The sequence below is a fragment of the Dermacentor variabilis genome, chromosome 3 (assembly GCF_050947875.1).
Source record: "Dermacentor variabilis isolate Ectoservices chromosome 3, ASM5094787v1, whole genome shotgun sequence".
Taxonomy (NCBI): Eukaryota; Metazoa; Arthropoda; class Arachnida; order Ixodida; family Ixodidae; genus Dermacentor; species Dermacentor variabilis.
The window spans coordinates 227,203,482-227,225,159 of NC_134570.1; the positions used below are offsets into that span (position 1 = coordinate 227,203,482).

Sequence of the window (21,678 nt, forward strand, 5' to 3'; positions counted from 1 at the left end):
CAACTCTCCAGCGTTCCTCGGGAGCCATGGTTTTCCCAGCGAAAGCCACCACCATCAGTTTCAAGACATGTCACCCAACGACGCCGGTGGCTGCGGAACTTGCAACTCTTCGCGCCGCGCTTCGTCTCGTCAGCCAAGAATAAACTCGAAGATGGTCAATATTCAGTGACTCGATGGCAGCACTGCAGTCTTTGTTATCAGCCCTGTGGCGTGGACCACACGAACAACTGGTATTCAAGATTAGAGAACTAATCCATACCTTGACTGAGAAAGGACACCACGTGACAATTCAGTGGCTTCCAAGTCACTGCGGCGTCATAGGGAACGAACACGCCGATAGCGCTGCTCGGTCGGCTCTTCAAGGCGACGAAGAGGAGCCGATACCATTATCAAGGACAGATGCCGCTAGAAAACTTCGAATGCTCAGCCGTGATATCACGTTCTCCTTGTGGTATGCAGGAAGTTTTCAAAACAAACAGCTCCACAACCTAGACTCTTCTCTACGCCTTTGCATTCCAGCTAGACTCTGCCGTCGCGAAGCTACTCTGCTTTGTCGAATAGGGCTAGGGGTGGCGTTCACCGAGTCTTTTGCTTTCCGAATCGGATGGGGCGACGACGCCTCATGTGATGACTGTGGTAACGAGGAGACTCTTCAACACCTTCTCTGTAACTGTCCTCGCTATAATTTACAGAGACGATTGCTCGCAAACGCGATAGCGCTCTTTGACCGAAGACCTCTAACAGAGGAACTTATTTTAAAATGCCGCCATCACAAAGCCATCGCAGCAGAGGGCGCCGAGGGCACTTTTGTAGTTTTTAAGGGTAACAGAATTGGACAAGCAGCTGTAGCATGAAAATATGTTCATAGTGCTGAAAGTGTGACTGTACTGTGCGGTGATAGAATGCGGCGACAGTGACCGACTGTGATTGTACGTCTATGCTCCTTTCTTTCTTCACCTCTGCTTTGTTATCACTTTAATTCCCCTTCCCCTCTTTCCCCAGCTTAGGATAGCAAACCAGATCTTCCCCTCTGGTTAACCTCCCTGCCTTTCTCCTTTCCTCTGTATCTCTGCTTTTTATATGTGCTCTCTGTTGCGACTATAATTTTGGAGCAATTACAGTACACGACCGGTGACAGCTGCTCCTGCGCAATACATTCTAACAAAGGACAGCGTCACTGAGATTTTCCCCTGGTCGTTGCATATGTACAAAAATGTAAGCAAGGTTCTTGAAGGACACACACACACACACACACACACACACACACAAACACACACACACACACACACACACACAGAGAGAGAGAGAGAGAGAGAGAGAGAGAGAGAGAGAGGAAGGGAGGCTAAGAAAGTTTTATAAAAATATTTGTCCTCAACTTGTTCATTTCATGGCCTTTACATTTTTCATAGCAGCGGCATGCATTGCTTTGCTGGTTTGAAAGTGATACATTTCTAAAGTTCGTGTGATATTTGCTTTACTTGGTAAATACACATAAAACATAGAAGTATTGATATCAGTTATTTCGGGCACAATTTTTGAGACACACGAGCATATTCTTTTATGAAAAAGAACACATTTTACTTGTCTTGACAGTGCATAGCGTTCAAGAATACGTTTACAGCATCTTTGGCAATGGCAACGCAGTTATTAATAATGTTTAATGTATTTGATCCCTCGACAATTTCTATAAGGAGGAGGTCGAGCTCCAAAGTGAGCCTCTCCGAACGATACTTCTGGCTACGCCACTGGTTGGGGTGGTGGGTGATCGCCGAGCGGTCGCTGCATTTTTGGTGGGCTTAGCATTACCCCTAGTCTGGTGCGGTTTCAGGACGGTAGAGCGTTCGGCGCTGCTCGTAACCCTACTTCTTCGCCAGCGGTGCTCTCCCAGCGCACCACTGTGACTTGCTTTACCGACGCTGAACCTATTTCGCTGGTACCGCTTCACACCGAATCGTTACCTTTGTCTACCACAACTGATGATCATGGTGCTGCCGCTGCTTTAACGGCCGTGACGAATCTCGATCTGATTGCTGCGAAGAAAGGAGACCTTTTGCCACTACTGCAAAAACACAGCGTTTTATTTGACGTTTACGCCAAGCTTCTGGGGCGCACTTCCGTCGCTATGCATCGCATCGAAACCGAAGACAGTTCGACTGTACGCTGCCGCCCTGATCGTGTTTTCCGTAGAACGGAAAATCATTGCGGATAACGTTGATGACATGCTGAAAAGAGACATCATTCGGCCATCTTCCAGTTCTTGGTCATCTCCTGTTGTGTTGGTCCGCAAGAAAGACGGCTCTGTACGATTTTGCGTCGATCATCGAACACTTAATAAGATCACGCGCAAGGACGTATATACGATGCCAAGAATCGACAATGCCATTGACTCCCTCCAGGGGGCAGAATATTTCTCAAGTCTAGACTTCCGATCCGCGTACTGGCAAAAACCCATGCACGAAGGGGACAAGGGCAAGACAGCCTTCCCAACACCAGACGGACTTTACGAGTTCAACGTCATGCCCTTCGGTTTATGTAATTCTCCTGCAACAGTCGAACGCATGATCGACACAGTTTTACACGGCCTTAAATGGAAGACCTGTCTGTGTAATTTAGATGACATGGTCATTTTTCTACAAATTTTTGTCAGCACCTTGAGCGTTTCGACGAAGTTTTCACATGCATTTACAACGCTGTACTCCAACTCAGCACACAGAAATGCCATTTTGCCAGGAAGAACATCACAGTATATGGCCACCTTATCAGTACAGATGGCGTTCGACCAAATCCCAAGGTTGCTGCCGTGCTTCGCTTCCCTTGCCCTGAAACTCAAAAACAATTAAGAAGTTTCTTGGGCCTGGCATCCTTCTTCCGCCGCTTCATCAGTCATTTTGCAGCAATGGCGTCGCCGCTGCACAAGTTGCTGACGTCGGGTACTGCTTTCCGTTAGACAGACAACTGCGAACTTTCTTTCCAAGCCCTCAAGGAAGCATTAATCAACCCTGTCCTCTGTGACTTCGATGAGAACGCGCCGACCTGTTTGAACACCGACGCTAGTGGCCATGTGATCGGTGCTGTCCTTCTACAGCGTGATACCAGCACACGAGAGAGAGTTGTTGCCTATGCCAGTCGGACTATAACGGCTGCCGCAAAGCACTACTCATCACAGAGCAGGAATGCCTCGCAGTAGTTTGGGCCATACAAAAGTTTCGACAAAATATTTATGGACGCCACTTCACGGTCATAACCGACCACCACGCCTTATGCTGGTTGTCATTAATGGAAAATTTGTCTGGACGCCTTGGTCGCTTGGTGGCCCGATTACGAGAGCACGATTTTGACGTTGTTGCAAATCTGGGAAAAAGCATCAAGATGCCGACGCTCTCTCTCGCTGCCCCCTGCCACAATTATCTTCGAGCACATCTCTCCATTGCTCGCCACTTGATGATGAGACTAAGTCTCCACTTCCTTTATTACACCTAGCGTAACTGGCACGTTATCTTCCAATCGCGTCCCTCAGCTCGCCTCGTGTCAACGTTCTGATTCCTACTGCAACAACATTATCCAACGCCTGTGCGGAACTACTGCTGCACCAAATGTCAGATTACGTAGATAACTGCGACTATTTAAGCTCGACAACGATGTACTGCACCGCTACACTTACAACTCGACGGACACCGCTGGGTAGCTGTTCTTCCACTTTCGCTTCGCACACAAGTCCTTGAAGCCTTTCAGGACTACCCATCTGATGCCCATTTGGTTTCCACAAAACATACCGCCACGTTAGGAGCCGTTTCATTTACCCAGGCGTGTCTACCTTTGTGGCCAAGTACGTCACTTCTTGCGTCGAATGTCAACGGCGGAAACTACCAACTTTGCCTCCTGCTGGTCTTTTACAGCCCATCCCATGCCCCGAGACACCCTATGCCATCGTTGGGATAGACCTAGTCGGCCCTCTGCCCATAACGCCGGCTGGTCATCCATGGCTCGTTACAGCTGTTGACCATCTCACACGTTACGCAGAGACCGCTCCTCTACGCTCTAGTTCGGCCTCAGACGTTGCCGACTTCTCTCTAGATGCCATTGTGCAGCGTCCTGGTGCACCTCGTGTACTTTTAAGTGACCGCGGCAAAACGTTCATGTCAACAATGATCGAAGAAGTGCTCGGAGCTTGTGGCCCAATTCAAAAGGCGACATCCGCATATCACCCTCAAACAAATGGCTTAAAAGAGCGATTTCATCGCACACTAACATATATGATATCAATGTATATCGGGCCAAACCACGACAACTGGGACAAACGTTTACCTTTTGTGATGTTTGCTCACCACGCCGCTACGAACACCAATGAACTACACGGTACTCACCTTTCTACCTAGTTTACGGCCATTCACCGACATTCAACATAGACGCCGCTTTCTTCAATGCCCCAACTAACACTTTGGCCAGTAGACCCGAACAGTGCGTCTCGAGACTTGAGGAATGCGTTCAACGTGCTCGATTCAACACAGAAGTCAGTCAGCAAGATCGCAAGCAACGTTACATCTCTCGTGGCGACGTCTCCTTTCGTCCTGGAGAGGAAGTGCTCCTTTGGACGTCCATTCAGTCACCCGGTTTCTGTGACAAGTTTGAATCCAGCTTCCTTGAACCCTACATTATTAATGAACAAACATCCCCCGTGAACTATCGCGTTACTCACGTAGACATTTCTTCGGAACATCGTTATCATGGTTCCGATATCGTTCACGTTGCGCGTCTTAGACGATTCGTTCGGCGTTTCCCTCTAGCCTAAGTCACGGCCAGGCTGGCCGCTTGCGCGCGCGGAGAAATTAGTGTGACCATTATTCATACGCTTCATATTCTCATCTGTACAGACTCATCATCACCGTTTTGGGGCCTGGTGGTGGGGCGCTCACTCGGCAGAATAAAGAAGAGTCTGACTGCCTAAACCTTGTTGCACTATATATATATATATATATATATATATATATATATATATATATATATATATATATATATATATATATATATATATATATGCGAAGGTTGTGCACGGTATATGCACGCGAAATGCGAAGGTTGTGGGTTCGGTTCCCACCTGCGGTAAGTTGTTTTTTCATCCACTTTAATTACCATTAATTTATCGTTTCATTACTTCATTTATTAAGCACAAGTAATTTCCCCTATGTTGTCCTTGGTGTCAGTGTTTGTTGGCTTCTTATGATATGACTAATCAAAATCGGGCCCCTCGGTTAACCCCCTTTCTTCTCGTTGTATATATATATATATATATATATATATATATATATATATATATATATATATATATATATATATATATATATATATATATATATATATATATAGTCCCAGCTACAATACTATTTACTGATATCGGGCTCTACAACGGCGACAAATTGCAATCAACTCGATGTTTTACAAAAGAGCGGTTCGGGCTCTAGAGTGAGTGAGTGAATAAACTTTATTGTAGGTCCGGCGAGGACGCGAACTCGTCGCGCACCCGGCTAGTCCCACGTCGGGACCGGCAGGTCAAGCCCACCGGCCCGGTCGCGGGCACGACGGACGGCCAGGATTTGCTTTTCTAGAGCAGAATGCATCGGCTTCAATGATACCACACTTCCATATAAAATGAGGCATAAATTAGTTCCACCAGACCTTCTTTATGCAGAAAAACTCTCACTTTATATGTTCGCGCAAATTAAAGCAAACTGAGAAAATTTTGAGTCAAACGACCACAGACCGCAACTTTCGTGTGATTAACTATAAACTACCAAAGATTAGAACTAATTATGGGATGCAAAGCTTGAGGTATAATATTCCAAAGCACCTAAATGAAAAAAAGGAAACGTTAGACGTAATAAAACAATCGCCTTCAATAAAATTGCATAAAAGAAATATATGTAACCGAACATAGCTCGTTGGTGCGATGTGCGGTTTTCTTGTGAATTCTGTGTGTTTATACTAAGTGCGTTAAAAATGCTTATTCATGCCATTTTGAGCCCAATAAATACTGTAGCGTTTTTATACGCGACACATAGTAAAGAACTATGTCGCTTTTTGTTTCCTGATTCCTGTGTTTGCTCCCGAATGCGTTGGAGCTGCGAACCGTGGCGTCGAAATAGCAGCACTACAAGTGTGATTAATTACGTTTTTTTTTATTATTCGCCCAAACTGTGTTGCTCATGCTGTTTTTATGGTTGCACATGGTGAGCTTCTTGTTCTTAGATTGCAGTGCAAATCTCTTTTCTCGAACTTGCCTCATGAATTCCTTGTTTAATATATATATATATATATATATATATATATATATATATATATAGTCATATCATAGGGGAAATTACTTGTGCTCAATAAATTAAAAAAAGAAACGATAAATTAATGGAAATTAAAGTGGATGAAAAAACAACTTGCCGCAGGTGGGAACCGAACCCACGACCTTCGCATTGTAGGCTTCTTATGATATCCCCAATAAAAAATCGGGCCCCTCGGTTAACCCCCTTTCTTCTCGTTTATATATATATATATATATATATATATATATATATATATATATATATATATATATGTGTATGTATGTATGTATGTATGTATGTATCTTGTGACGTAGCAGTTGTTGAGTGAGTGAGTGAATAAACTTTTATTTGGTCCAGCAAAGCGCGATAAAACGCGCACCCGGCTAATCCCACGACGGGACTGACAGATCTAGTCTGCCGGCCCGATCACGGGCGCGCTGGACGGCCAGGATTTGGTCCTCAAAGACGGGACTTCGCAGGAGCGCGTCCCACTCCTCCTTGGTGAACTTCGGGCCCAGCGACCCGCACTCCCAGAGCATATGAGGCAACGTAGCTACCTCACCACAGGTGACGCAAGAACAATTTGGATAAATCTCGGGATATATGCTATTAAGGGACGCCGGATTTGGGTACGAGTTCGTTTGCAGAAGTCTTAGTGTGACCGCCTGCGGCCTGCTTAACTTGGAGTGAGGCGGGGGGGAAAACCCTTCTCTCTAAGTAGAAGAATTTAGTGATTTCGTTGTGTGTGAGAGGAGCGTCTCTGTGTCCGGGGAGAAAGTCGCCCGATCCGAGGGCAGCGCGGTCGGTAAAGCCACGCGCAGCCTCGTGGGCAGACTCGTTGAGGTTCAGATCGAGGAACCCCCTCAATCGCCCCGACGTGTGCAGGGAACCAAAGGATCGAGTGCATGGAGGTGTTGCCGTGTCTGGCGCCTTTCAGAATTTGAACTACCTGCCGGGCTAACCGGCCTTTCTGGCATGCCCTGATGGCGGCTTTCGAATCGCTATACACCCTGTCTCTCCGACCGTCTTGCATGGCGAGTGCAATGGCCACTTGCTCGGCCACCTCTGGGTTCGTCGTCCGGACGGAAGCACAGTTGATAACTTTGCCCAGCGTGTCAACGACGGAAACCGCAAAAGCCTTGCCGTCTCGGTATGCAGCTGCGTCCACGAAGCTTGCTGCGATTTTGTCCCTGTTTACTTGCTTTAGTATATTCAATGCTCTTGCCTTGCGACGACCTGCGTTGTGAACGGGATGAACGTTGCGGGGCAAAGGGGCGACCACGATCTTCTCCCCTATTTCTCTGGAGATTTGGGTGTCTTCAGCCAAGTTCTTGGTTGGTGCGAGTCCGATCTCCTCGAAGATACGCCTGCCGGCCGGCGTGGTGGACAGCCGAGTTCAGCTGGGCCCGTTCCTGAGCCTCGGCTATCTCCTCCATGGTGTTGTGTATGCCGAGCCGAAGGAGGTCCTCTGTATGCGTTCTGACGGGCAGCCCGAGGGCTCTCTTGAAGAATTTTCTAATGAGGGCATTAAGCTTTCCCCGCTCGGCTCTGAGCCAGTTGTGTATGGCCACCGTGTAGGTGAAGTGACACAGCACAAAGGCGTTTATGAGCCGAAGCAGGTTGTCCTCCTTGAGGCCACGATGTCTGTTCGTGACCCTTCGGACAAGGCGAAAAGCATTGTCGGTTTTCGCAATTATCTTGCGTAACGCAGTGTCGTTGCCGCCGCGTGATTCTATAAACATACCCAGGACTCTGATGGTGTCGACCCTGGGTATCGGGTCACCGCTCCGAGTGAACAGGTGAATGTCACTTTCCGAGACCGGTTTCCAGCCCTTGGGTCTGCGGCCTTTTTCTTTTTTATAAAGGAGAAGCTCAAATTTGGTCGGGGAGCCTCTGAGTCCGGTGGGTAGCAGGTACTGCTCCGTGACGTCTACCGCCTCTTGCATGGCGCTTTCCACTTGCCCTTCGCTACCGCCGGTGCACCAGATGGTGATGTCTGCGTAGATGGTGTGCTTGATACCTTCAACTTGGGCCAGATTCCTCGAGAGGCCGATCATGCAGATGTTGAAGAGAGCAGGAGAAATGACCGAGCCTTGCGGCGTTCCCCGTGGGCCCAGGAGCACCTCGTCGGAGACAAAGTCGCCGATCCGCAGCTTCGCTTTCCTCCCCGTCAGGAACTAACGGACGTAGTTATATAGTCTGGGGCCCAGCTCGAGGTCTGCCACGGAGGCCAGAATGTATTCGCGGAGAACGTTGTCAAACGCTTTCTCGAGGTCGAGTCCGAGCAGGGCCCTGGTGTCTCTGGTAATGCCGTCGATGATTTGATGTTTGATCATCTTCATGGCGTCCTGCGACGAGAGGCCGGCACGAAAGCCAATCATGTTGTGAGTATAGATGTTGTTCTCTTCGAGATATCTGTTTAGTCTGTTGAGGACGACATGCTCCGCCACTTTCCCAACGCAGGAGGTGAGAGAGATCGGTCGGAGGTTGTCCACGTTCGGAGCCTTGCCGGGTTTGGGGATCAGGACGACATTGGCGGTCTTCCATTGCTCTGGGACGTTGCCGTTTTTCCACGTCTCGTTGATCTTCTCGGTGAGGTATGCGATCGAACCGTCGTCAAGGTTCCGCAGCATCTTGTTGGTGATTCTGTCGGCTCCTGGCGCACACTTCCCCTTGAGCGCGAAAATGGCTTGCCTAATTTCCCCCACGGTAAAGTCTTCGTCCAATTCCGGACGGCTTGGGCCGAGGTAGTCGGGAAACCGGTCTTCCTCGTTTCCACGCTTTATGGGAAGGTATTTCTCTATGAGCTTGGCAACCAGCTCGTCCCCGGAAAAGGATGTGGTAGCTTCGTGAAGGGCTCTGGCAAGCGTGTGTCTCTGACTGGATCTGGTGCTGCCCTCGTCGAGGAGATGTTTAAGCATGCCCCAGGACTTGCCGTTACGCATCTGCCCGTCGATCGAGTCACAGACCTCGTCCCATTGCTGCTTGCCGAGGGTCCGACAGTGATCTTCGATGGCCTTGTTAAGCTCGGAGATCTTTTTCCTCAATCTTCGGTTAAACCTTTGTCCCTTCCATCTTAGAAGCAGCGCCTGCTTGGAGCAGTTGTCACTGCGTTTATTCCGAGTCGAAGATGCGGCGAACCGATCACGCCCACAGCACGGATCACACACTCGAGAGCCAGCCCCACAAGCGATGATGAAGAAGAACACCATATGAACCCCACATGATGATGATCATGTACAGATGACAAAGAATAGCTTATAAATGGCCACAATATATATATATATATATATATATATATATATATATATATATATATATATATATATATATATATATATTTACAGGCCCTGGAGAGGCTTTAGGGGCTGCTTTAGTGATCACCGAGGCACAATCACCGTCCAAATTGTAGGAGCAACGTCGTCCTCCTCTTTCTACACTTCGCGCGTGCAGTGGCCCTTTTAGCATTCCTCCTGTCCCAGACGAAGCCCTCCGGGCGAGTCACTCTTGCTTCCAGCGTGTGAACGGCTTCAGGCGGACAACATGCGTCACCTCCCTCTTGCGTGAACAACTGCCATTGGAAGTGAGACGTGTAATCGTGTAGTTAACCTCCCTCAGACGATAGAGGATAACGAACGACCCCGCATAATCGGCGAGCAGCTTTTGGCTCAAGCCACATCTGGGTATTGGACTCCACAGCGACACGACGTCGCCAGGAACATATATACGTACATGTTGGTGGTGACTGTCGTTGCGTGTTTTAGAGTGGCCTTGCGCGGCCAATGTACGTAAGCGAGCAAGTGGACGAGCCTCTTCTCCACGAAACAAAGTCTCCGCCATAGACAAAGCGTCACGGATAACAAAAGAAGAGATCGTGTCCGGCGTATGACGAGGTGGGCGCGCTTAAAGAAGGCAGAAAGGGCTGAAACTGGTCGTTTCGTGTTTCGCAGAGTTGAAAGCGTACGTCACGAACGGTAATACTTCGTCCAAGTTCTTGTGGTCCGTAGCGACGTATATTGATAGCATGTTTATCAATGTTCGGTTTGTGCGCTCGGTGAGCCCATTAGTTTATGGATGATAAGCTGTTGAGTGTCGGAACGTGCAGGCGCACGAACGCAGTAATTCTTCCACAATATCGGCAATAAATAGGCGACCACGGTCACTTATTATCACGCGAGGCAGCCTGTGTCGAAGTACGACTGAATGCACCAAAAACTGGGAAACCTGGGCTGCAGTGGCGGAGGACAGAGCTGCCGTCTCACAAGGCCGCGTCAGGTAGTCAGCACACACAACGATCCACCGTTTGCCTCTTGAAGAACGCGAAACAGTTCGATCAGGTCTATGCCGACTTTTTGAAAAGGAGAATTGGGGGGCTTTACTGGCTGCAGGACTGGAGCTGGGGTAGGTCGCTTGTGGCTCTGGCCCTGCGTACAACTGGCCACATAGGTGTCAATTGTTTTGCGCAGTTGAGGCAAGTGGAATCTTTCTTTGGTACGACTAAGTGTTCGCGCGGTCCCTAAGTGACCTGAGGTCGGGTCATCGTGCGTAATCCGCCGAACAGGTGTGTACAGAGACTCCGGATCCACGAGTAGGAAGCAGGCGCCCGTCGTTGAGAAGTTCCTCTTGTAATGAAGACCATCTCGGACGCAATATCGACCTGAGTTCTGTGTGACAGAGAAAAGAGCGTTCAAGCTTGGGTCCTTGCGCTGATCTGCGGCGAATGTCAAGGCATCGGGAAAGTCAGGCGAAAGGGAAGCGATGAGGTGATTAAAGTTGTCGGCTTCGCAATCCGTCGTACGTAGTGGCACCCTAGAAAGGCAGTCCGCGTGTCGACGGCTACTCTTGTACGAAATGGTGAACGCATATTCCTGCAGAGGAAGGGCCCATCGCGCGAGTCGACAGGACGGGTCACGAAGATTGACCAGCCAGCGCAGAGAATGGTGATCTATGATGATGGTGAACGAGCGACCATCGACGTACGAGCGAAACCGCTGTACGGCAAATACTACTGTTAGACATTCTTGTTCCGTCGCAGAGTAGTTCCGTTCAGGCTTGCTTAGAGAACGGCTTGCGTACGCTACCACATGTTCGTTGATCTTAGAGCGCTGAACGAGGACGGCACCGATTCGCATGCCCCGGTGGAAAATGTAACGCCGCATCGGAGGAGCGTAGAAGAGAAAGAAGCGGCGTGACGTTTTTAGTTGAGCGGATGTTTCGGACCGTCCCATGTCTGCTCTACCCTTTTCACTGTAAGTAAATCCATTCTACATTCGTAATATATATGTTTCCCGCATAAGACTTCGCTGCAAGTTGAGAACTTGCGTTAAGTTTTTCGCGCTGTGTTATTTTCGTGCATGGCTGTCCGCATCACATAATACCCCACCAGATCCCTTTAAGACTGAATTTACTACATTGATGATATATAATGGCGCTCGAGCTTCCTTCATACCTGGCCCACTTATTCCGTAGCTCAACTAAGCGAATAACCACGGCATCTCCAAAGAAACTGATAAGCAACTGCGCCAAAGAAGCAAACCTTGCCCGTTCCGCTGCGGGGTGGAGCCGTCCGGTGCCGTGACTGCCAGACTCCTCTGCTTTCTCCACTTGCGGAACCATTTCTGCCAAAGACGAGGAAGACAATAATTGCATTAAACATGCTACATGTGGCAATGTTGCTGTTTCTGAAAGGACGTCTAAAATTTTTATTTTCACCTTGGTCAAAAAAACATGCAGATGATAAAATATAACCACGCCGCGACTTTCACATACTTGCATGTCTTTGTATGAGTTGATGGACATGATTGAACGAAAAGACTGCCATCCACCTCACTGTAGCACGCAGCTACGAAGGAAACCCATAAGTGCTTCTCCGAAAGAAAGCTTTGCAATTGAAGAAACGTTGCAAGTGATGCACCGGGGATGGAGCCGAGGCCCAACGGCTTCCCGGGGTGGCCGCTCCGCCAGCTGAGCTAACCAAGGGGTGGACCCTAATATACAATGCCAAATTTCAGCTGCGCTCTCTATCAGTCGCACAACGAGCATTTACGGTTGTTCTGTTCAAAATTAGATCATCGCGGAAGTATCAATTACACTTTCGATGTTGCGTGTCGCTAGATCTAAGTGATACTTGGTAAGTAACAATTAGCATGCGTCATTGCATGAACAGTATAAACATTTTTTCCAGTATGCAGTTTTCTGTCATCCCATCGATCGGTTTCATGGCGAGTAAAGTGGGCAGACTCCAGTGCAACACAACACTGGGCCAATACCGAAGATGATGTAAATATATATGGCGACTACATGGTGGAGACAACCACCAGTGCACAATATGTGTCTTCGCAACGGTTCGTTTGTAACGCATCCGATCCTACAGGCAGTGCAATCCTGATAACACTATCGCATTACACTGTAAAAATTTCCGTCAATATACGGAGGAATTGCAGGTAAAAATAGGGAAAGTATGTCGTATTTCAGAAATACGGCAAAAGCTTCCGTTAATACACGGTAGGTGCTCCCCGTTTTAAGTTTCACGGACATATCACTGTTACAATACAATAGCTACACTGTCTTGCACGAGACAGACAGAATCCCGTATTTGTCTTATAGCAACATCGATATTTATGCGAGGAAAACTATACACGCTGTCAGAATGAGCACTTGCACTCACAAAGTTTCATATAGCAATATTTTATTCAACACGCAAACTGTACGCATTATGAAGATACGTACAAAATATGAGAGCTGGCCTTCTACCAAAAGTTGCAATAACAGATCACATAAATATATATACGCATCGTCTATTCCGGTCGCAGTTTGCCGCGCATACGGGCTTTGGAACGCTGATAATATGCGCAAATATACGCGTGTGTTTGGAATGTTCTTAAATTAAGCGCTTTGTAGTTAATAATGCAGCTTATGTTTAACTGAACGAACAGCCGTGGGCATACATGCCCATTTGAACAAACTTGCGGTACTCAGGTGCTGGTGCACTGCACTGGGAATGACAGTGGTGCTCTGCGCCAAAAATTATGCGCACTATAAATCGGTACCGAAACGCAGGGAGTGGAATAATGACCGCAACTGCGTTTACATTTAGCAACAAATGGTATCGAAGGGAACTGATGGCCTATAGATCCAAGTACAACGGGCGGATGAAATTTTCGAATGCGGGAATCAATTAACACAAAAGGGAACGGGATTTGCTGAACTGTAATGTAGTTCGTTTAACTCATTCCCATAATATTTACAAAGTAGCTCGTCTCTGTCAATAACTGTCCATTCGTTGACATACAACGATCACGCATAATCTTCACTGCTCATGTGTTGTCAATTCCTGCGGTAAGATGTAATCGCAAACAGTTGGCGCTTCACCTCAAAACAAGACCGGCGAGCGCGCACATGCTTGTACGGCAGAATAAAGATCGCGCACCGGCATGCGTGCCAACTGGGGGATGGCGACTGAAGACGAAGGACCTAGTGCCATGCCAGTACTATGTGTGCCGTCGAAAAGAAAACGGGAACAAAGAACGCCCAGTGCCAAGTTCAATTCAGTCTTCTCTTAGAGACGTACCAATTCGAGCTTTATTATTTTTTTTTGACCCAGCACGCAACACCATTTGTTCCATGTCCTTTATCCGCGGGTAAATGTCATGACACAAATCATTATTTACCCGTTCATTACATGCACCAACCACCCCAAATTATAGCTCTACATTAGAGGTTATTGACGCATCGCAATGCTCTGCACTGCAACACTGGCGTTTGCTATGCCCAGTTGCAAACCATCTGGTTTACCTCCGTGCCTTTCTTCTTGCATTCTCTATCTCTTCGTATAAAATGCACTATCTTGCGGGAGAGAAAGCGTTCTCCTCTTTCACAATTCAATTATTTGTCAAGCAATTATTTTACTGTTTCAGCAACTAGAGCAGAAGTGCAAAAAACGAAACCGATTCCTGTTTCCTTCTCCGTGCTCCCAGAGTCGTCCAGGATGGAAGAGAGCTCCGACGGCGCGGGCGCTAGGGGCAGCACGTGTTCAGGAGGCATTGTTCTCCGCCAATCCGCTTTTTCCTGTGCTGTCCTCTGCCGCACGCCACTGAAAACGTATCGGAAGGGCACCGGGGATTTCTCGTGTTGACTTCTGCACCTGCGCCTACGTTGAGTGCGCGTTGGCTGTGTGTTCCCTGGATTGCGAATCATTATTAATCGATTTTTCGGCGCAGCATGTCGTTCCTGGAGGTCATGTAGCACTCACCCGTCTACTGGCTGAGCAAGCCTGAGCGCGCTGTTGTGAAAACAGTGCGGCCGATAAAGGCGCTGATTTCTGCGCTTGGAGCTTGCTTTCTGTATTCTTTTTACACGGTATTTACACAGTTGACATATTCAACAAGTCTTCGAAGCGTGCATTTTATTGCACTGACATCTACAGCCACACATCATTGTTATCGTGAAATATTGGAGAAAAACTGCATCGCTGATACGAAATATCAAAACGTAGCAACACACACATATCTGCGCATATGCACCGTGTTGTTCCACCCTGAGACGACTCAATATGAGCGCCAAACTACTTAAAGAACGACAACTGTGATCCAGATAGAGATATTACGGGCTCTTAGTTTATTACTGATTCTCGCTTTTCTTTAAGCCATTCATACTTACAATTTACGCGTGCTATAAAGTATTATTAGAGAGAGCTGTGCTCGCATAAGTGCTCATTTATAGGCCGTGTTGTTCCCTCGCGAAAACGCGGATGCTATAGCTAACACCGTTGGTAACTGAGCTAGGTGGTTCTTTATGCTGCTGTTTACAGAATGCACTGTCTGTTGTTTCCCGTTCGATGCAGAGGTAAACAGTGCATCTCTGAAATTGAGAAATGTGTCGGCATGTACCAACACGTACAGACCCGCCCATCTACGTCGCGAATGCGACCAGCAGCCTACGGGTACGGTGCCGTACAGGTGTTGGTACAGCGCTGTGTCGCTGCTTGCCGCTTATTGTGTACGCGACGTGCAGTGTAGTTGATTTCAAATGGATAATGCCATAATTGAACTATAAAAGCAGTTCCCATCTTCCTAACTGCTTACATTTGAGCTCAGGTCCACCGGTATACTTATAGGGGGCTCACGAACTTGACGGCGCACGGCTTAAAGGGACACTAAAGGCAAATATTAAGTGACGCTAAAGCAATAGATTAGTGCTCGAGAATCTCTAAGACGTCAATATTATCACGAACAGCGCCTTAATAATCGAGAAACGGAGGTATGGTTAGAGATTCCCCCGGGACATTCAAGCAGTCGCCCGATGACGAAAGCGCTCCTCAGTCAAATTCTGTCACTAGTGTTCAACTACTCGTTGCAAAAAAAACATCCATGCATGTGTTGTATTGTATGATGAAATAAAGTGCTACTTGTCCAGTTCTATTTCACTTTAGTAAAAAAGAACTCATTGAAATTACCGTTGACAACCACGTAGGCAGTCGAACGCTCTTCGTTTGCGCTCGACTCTGCGCCGCCCACGCTTTCGCGTTTAAGTACTTTCCTTGATCGCGTAGACTCTAAAAAAAGTTCACACCCTTTGGGGTGTACATCTGCCACACAGCAATAATCGTCATCTGCCTTGCTTGCGTTTACTTTGTTGAAAACGCCGCGCCCGCTACTTCCCTGTCGGCAATGCCATGTCACGCTGCTAACGGGCATAGCGTTCTTTACTGGAAAGCGTTAAAAAGAAAGGAAACGCGGACAAAACAGATGACGTTTACTGTGTGTGGAAAGATACGGCTCAAAGGGTGTAAACTTTTCTTAGAGTGTAGTGCTGCGCTGGTTTTGCTGGCTCGCGGAACTCGCACGAACTGCAAGTAACAGAGAATTCAACTTCCATGGGATGTCGCGGGATGCCCGAACGGTCTACGCCACTGGACTGAAGAGCAACTGCAGCGGCGAATCCGCCGCTCCGTCTTGGCTCGGTGCAGCCGTCTTTCGGGCGCCCTTTTACTCACCGAGGTTTTCAGATCCTTTAGATACAATTTTCGCGTGAACTAGGTATTTTCTTGGCACGGAACAAGCGTTGCGATGTTTCTGGAATGGTATTTAAACAGCCCAAGTCGACTTCGCATTTGCCTTTAGTGTCTCTTTATAAGCTTCACTGAGCAGAATCAACATTGGCTCAAACTACACGTGCACGGCTTGAGGGGGTTGAAGCTTGCGCATTTCAACTTGGTCGGCATGTTTGACTCATTTTGAGCGCCATACATGCAAGCAAAGACGATATCGCGTTGTCGGTTCGATGGCCGATCGCGCGGGATTCGGTCGAAAGATGGTCGGCACACTGATCTTGTCGGTGCCGTCAACAACAAAGACCGTTGCAGTACAACTCGCGCTCGTCGCTTGCGTCGTTGTCGCCCTGGTCTAATAAAATGGTTTCAGTGGCGCACGATAGTCGGTCAATTATTCGCGTCAGCGTCCTGTCGGGCTCGTATCGACCCAGTGTTACTGGGCCTTAAACGAGTACGTGCAGTAAAAGCACGCGCTGCCACCACCTGCAAGAGAGGGCCGACGCTGCAAGAAGGTTTCTTCAGCAACGTGACGTTTTTTAAGCGTCGCTCAAGTGCAAAGCATGGGTTTTTCGTTAACTTTGACAGCTGCCAATGCAAGCCGGCAACTACGTGGTTAACGGTGCAATTCGGACGAGGCCCTGACCGCTTTCTCTTTGAAAGTGGAGTTGCAGTCTTATGCTGCCCATGTTTTCGGTACCGCACAGAGGTTGAGCTACCAGTGCAGTTTCAACACGAAACACGGCACGAGCGTTTACAGTAGCGCGCGTCCGAGCCTTTTTTTTTTTTTGGGGGGGGGGGGGGGAGACTTTCCGGCGCGTGGCCACGCGCGCGACCCTTGCAAAACGTTTCGCGACTTTAATGCGCTAAGGCAGGACGCATGCGGCGTCGTGCCATGAAAAAGGTAGATTCCGCTGCCGCTCTATGGAGCAGCGGCACAAGCGTGGATAATTTACGAGCTTTGAAGCACCCATACCGAAAGATATGCCATTTTTCATTATTTAGACGCCTAAGGTTTCATGCCGCTTACTGTCAACATACCGTCTTCGAGCAGGCGGCGCGCTGCGCTCGCCGCATCCGAGCGCGCACCGGCTGAGCTTGTTGCGAATTGTTGCTCGGCCTGGGCCCTTAGAGGGCAACCCCGGCGACTTGTCGATGTCAACGGAGTTCAATGAAATTCGCAGGTATATGGGAGTTGCGCACATTTTTTTACGAGTGAATTTAGTTAATTGCCTCGAACATCCTACCTTGCCACCGCCTCAGTTACAGGCCACATTTGCATGACGTCAGGAATGTTCCATGCAGACGACAGCGATGATAGCGTCGAGGTCGTCGACGACCGTGAGCTAGTGCATGGCGTGGGAAGTTTCTGTCGCCAGAAGTTGCGTTCCCTGTAGATGCGCAAGAGATGGGAGGCAAGTGGTGTAGCGTTGTTGGCTGAAAGCACTCAGCCCTCGCCATCCGCACATACAGTTTGAGCCGATCAGGTTCAGCGGAGGTTAAGCCTATATGTCATTGTCGCGTAGTTCATGGGTCTGCTGCTGGTGGACCTGAGCGACTCACCAGAAGCTAATTAAGCCATCAGGATGAAACAAACTGTAGCTCAGTTTTGACTATACATATTTGAAATAAACCATTCCCCGTTGCGTACAGTGCACGCGTAAAAAGCGAGAAGCGAAGACACGGAGCAGTGTCGACGTCGGTTCGTCGACGTTTGCGACGGCAAGCTGCCCGCCGCACTCGCCGGCGCTTCACTAAACGAAGCGCGACTGCGAAGGCGGGTGTATTTTCGCCAGTCTCCGAGGTGCACTGCGAGCCCAAACGGGCAGCAGGCCCCTTCCACATAAACAACCGCCTCGTTCAGCTGCCAACGGCGTACAGGCATCGGCGTTTCCGCGAGAAAACTACGCGTTCTCTAAATCAACTGTCACACGCGCAATGTCCTCATCTCTGTCCACTTTACGGAACATAATTGTGTGCATGAAGAGTCACAGAGAATGACAAGTAGGCAGCATAACGCCCCCGTACTGCAGTGCCCCGCTCGCTGTTTTCGAAGGTGCGCGGTTGCTCGTATCAGCGCGATTCCGAGTGATGCAACGGTGCTTACGTGCACATATTCTGCCTGTTTTGATACGTTCTGGCATATTTGATGTCAACGATGAGCGGCTAGCATTATATCTCACGCGGACGACGAGTGGTCGCTAAAACACGATTGCGTAGGCTGATATTTGCTACATATTTGCTGTAATAACGCAACAGATTCTTTTTTTATTCACAAAGTTTTCGCCCATTTCTAAATCTTAGTGCACCTAACTACATTCTGTACCCCCGGCGTAACTTTCCGATGCCGCGTGACGACGCTATGCAGGCCGTCGGTGTATGGCGACATCTGGTTAAATGCGCTCTATTGGGGCTCGCGTTTTTTATTGGCTAGGTTAATAATATCTAATAAAGCACTCAAGTAAAAACTTCTGGAGCTGATTATTTGGTCTAGACGTTCCTCCATCAACTCAGGAAATTTTGCGTCCGCGCAAGTTCTACTTGCAGCTAGAACGCTTTCCCACGAAGGGGAAACACGTGCGAGCACAGAGACGAGCATGACACAAATTCAAAAATTTTTCTTGCTTACAACAAAAAGTAATTTGATAAAAGTTTGTCAGTTTGTAGACAATGGACGTTTCTAATAAATTAACTATTTAGCGTATTTTTACCCCGACCACCTCAATGCTAAATTTACGACTGAACATAGGCTAAAACTAACTTTTTTGCAACTTTGTCGCCAGCTGTACAGATCATTTCAAGTTATATTCGTCCCAAACTATTTTTCACTTACAGTAAAACTTCCTGGCAGTTAGTTACTATGAAATATAAATTTCGGTAAAAGTTATCTTTCTGCAAAAAAATTCCCAATATGCACCAGATTTTGTCTGCTTAGTGCCGTATAAGAACTCACGGAGACGTAAAGATCGATAACACCTTTTTAAGCGAAAAGCCTATCTTCATTCTCAATTAACAATCGGGTGCTCGCCTAATTTAAGAAGAAAATAATTTTTGACAATGCGTTTTACGACTCATACTTTCGAGTTTTCTAAAAAACTTCACACGTTCGGTGCTGACATTTTTTTTTTCGAAAAAATGTTTTACAGAAAGGCTTCTAGCTTTAAATAGATAGTCCTCAATTTTTTTCAAAGAAATCGGTGATGGTCGAGCGCCAAGGTTGGTTCAGTTGGCGTGGAATGACCCCATTACTAATTAATCATTTTCATTTACTGAAGGACTAGTTGCTGTTGTCCTGCTGGAGCTGAGAAGAGGTCTGCTGCCTGCAATGGATCCATCTCTCTGAAGTTATCGCAGTACTACTACTACTACTACTACTACTACTACTACTACTACTACTACTAATAATAATAATAATATTCTTTATTTAATGAAAATAGTACAAATTCAAGAAATCGGTCAGCCCAAGCCATGAAGGCTTGTCGCGCTGTACCCGACAGTCAGCGACAAGTACTGAAAGAAAGCAAGGTTAGCAAGCTACAAAACAAAAGCAAACTACAACACAAAAGAAGGCTACCAAAGCAAAGTACCAAAAACAAAAGCGAGCTGCGAGCAAAAGCAGGCTACAAAAGATATAAAGTGAAACAAACAAGGATACGCACCAATCTAGACCAAACAAAGCTACTCGAAACTATGGCACGGCTCTAATGACAACCAAACAGAAGAATAATTGGTTTTGATGGACAGTTTGAGTGCCCGTTTTGATAAGATCGAGTGGAGTTCAGTGGGTAAAGAATTAAAAACATTAGGAACATAATATTTCCTGGTATAATGACCAAAACGGGTATAAAACCTCAGGGTAGTGAACGTATTATGGTAAAAGAAAATCACTGTTTCAAAATTGTTGTATCACCACAGTTTGAAAAAAAATCATGCGTCATATGAGAGCAACTGCAATAGGAAAAATATTCGATTAGTGGGAATCGTCTCACTGTACGCAACATTTCGAAGAACAGATTTGAGGATAGAATTCAATTTTGCGCGCTATGTAAATTAACAGTGATAAAATATGGCAATTCAGTATCTAAGATAACTATACACAAGCGCGTGAACAATGACTTTCTGGACAGAAAACGGGCGCAGGTGTCTAAAGTTATACGGAAGACAAGATACTGTGACACTCTCGCGTGGGAGACGCCCACTGCGCGCTGACGTGCGTCCTGCAGGACTTTTATTAAAGTTTTTCCAATCCAATCCAATCTTACGTACATAGTGGGTTTACGCCTCAACAAACAGTATGGGGGGCATCCAAGAGAGGTGAACGAGGAACACGACTTGCGGCTGGCTAGCTGAATCTCGAAAGGCGCTGCTCATGACCATCGCATCTTACTCTACCCGGCTTGAAAATAAACGCCCTTCGTGGGCGTAACAGAGTGGTGGAGGTGCGGGGTACGACGCAACGCACCACGGAGTCGCGACAGCTAGAACTTCGCCGGAGCCGTCGTCTTGCCGGTCTCTTGCTAACGAGCTTCCGTATGGCTCACGACGGAGGCGGACAAACGTCAGCTCTAGTTTCACCTTCTCAATGGTCAGCCCCAGTCGGACCTCTGCAGCACTACATGGAACCACGCTCGTTCGCATAAAAAGTGAGCGAAGACGTCGACGAGTGGCTGACGCACTACGCAAGGGTGAGCCGCTACAACCGTTGGGATTCTGTCACTCAGATCGAATATGTCGTACTCTTTCTCAGTGAGACAGCGCTTATGTGGTATGAAAACCACGAAGACTCCATAACAACGCGGTAGCGCTTTCGCTGAGGAAATTAACAAGTGTTTTGGCGACTCCTACGCCAAACAGAAACGCGCCGAGAGGACATTAGCTCAAAGAGCTCAAACTACTGGAGAAACATGCACTACATAGAAGAAATCCTCAAGCTGTGCAAAATCGTCAATCCACAGATGTATCAGGAAGACCGAGTCGGACATCTCCTCAAAGGAATTACAGAAGATGTCAGCAATTTCCTTATAAGCAGGGAACACGTTGATTCCGTCTCAGATATCGTACGTCATTGCCGTACGTTTGAGACGTTAAAAACACGTCGCATTATGCCCAAATTTGGACGCCTCGCGAATGTGACAACCGTTGCCAGGGTCGATGAGGGCCCGTCTGCCGATCTTTCGTCTACTGTACACGCAATGCCTCATGACCTCGAGCGTACCGGAATCTTGAAAGAACGCTAACATAATCCTAATCCATAAGAAAGGGGACGCCAAAGACTTGAAAAATTACAGACCGATCAGCTTACTGTCAGTTGCCTACATA

At 47.6% G+C, this 21,678-nt stretch overlaps 1 protein-coding gene across 3 annotated transcripts in view; it reads right to left on the reverse strand.

Annotated features, from left to right (window-relative positions):
• LOC142576680 (uncharacterized) overlaps positions 1–21,678 on the reverse strand; it is a 516,248-nt gene that overhangs the window by 61,592 nt on the left and 432,978 nt on the right. For all 3 annotated transcript variants that reach the window (XM_075686909.1, XM_075686911.1, XM_075686910.1), the window contains one exon: positions 11,848–11,929. In XM_075686909.1, coding sequence (XP_075543024.1) covers positions 11,848–11,929 — 82 coding nt within the window. The remainder of the gene's footprint in view (positions 1–11,847; positions 11,930–21,678) is intronic.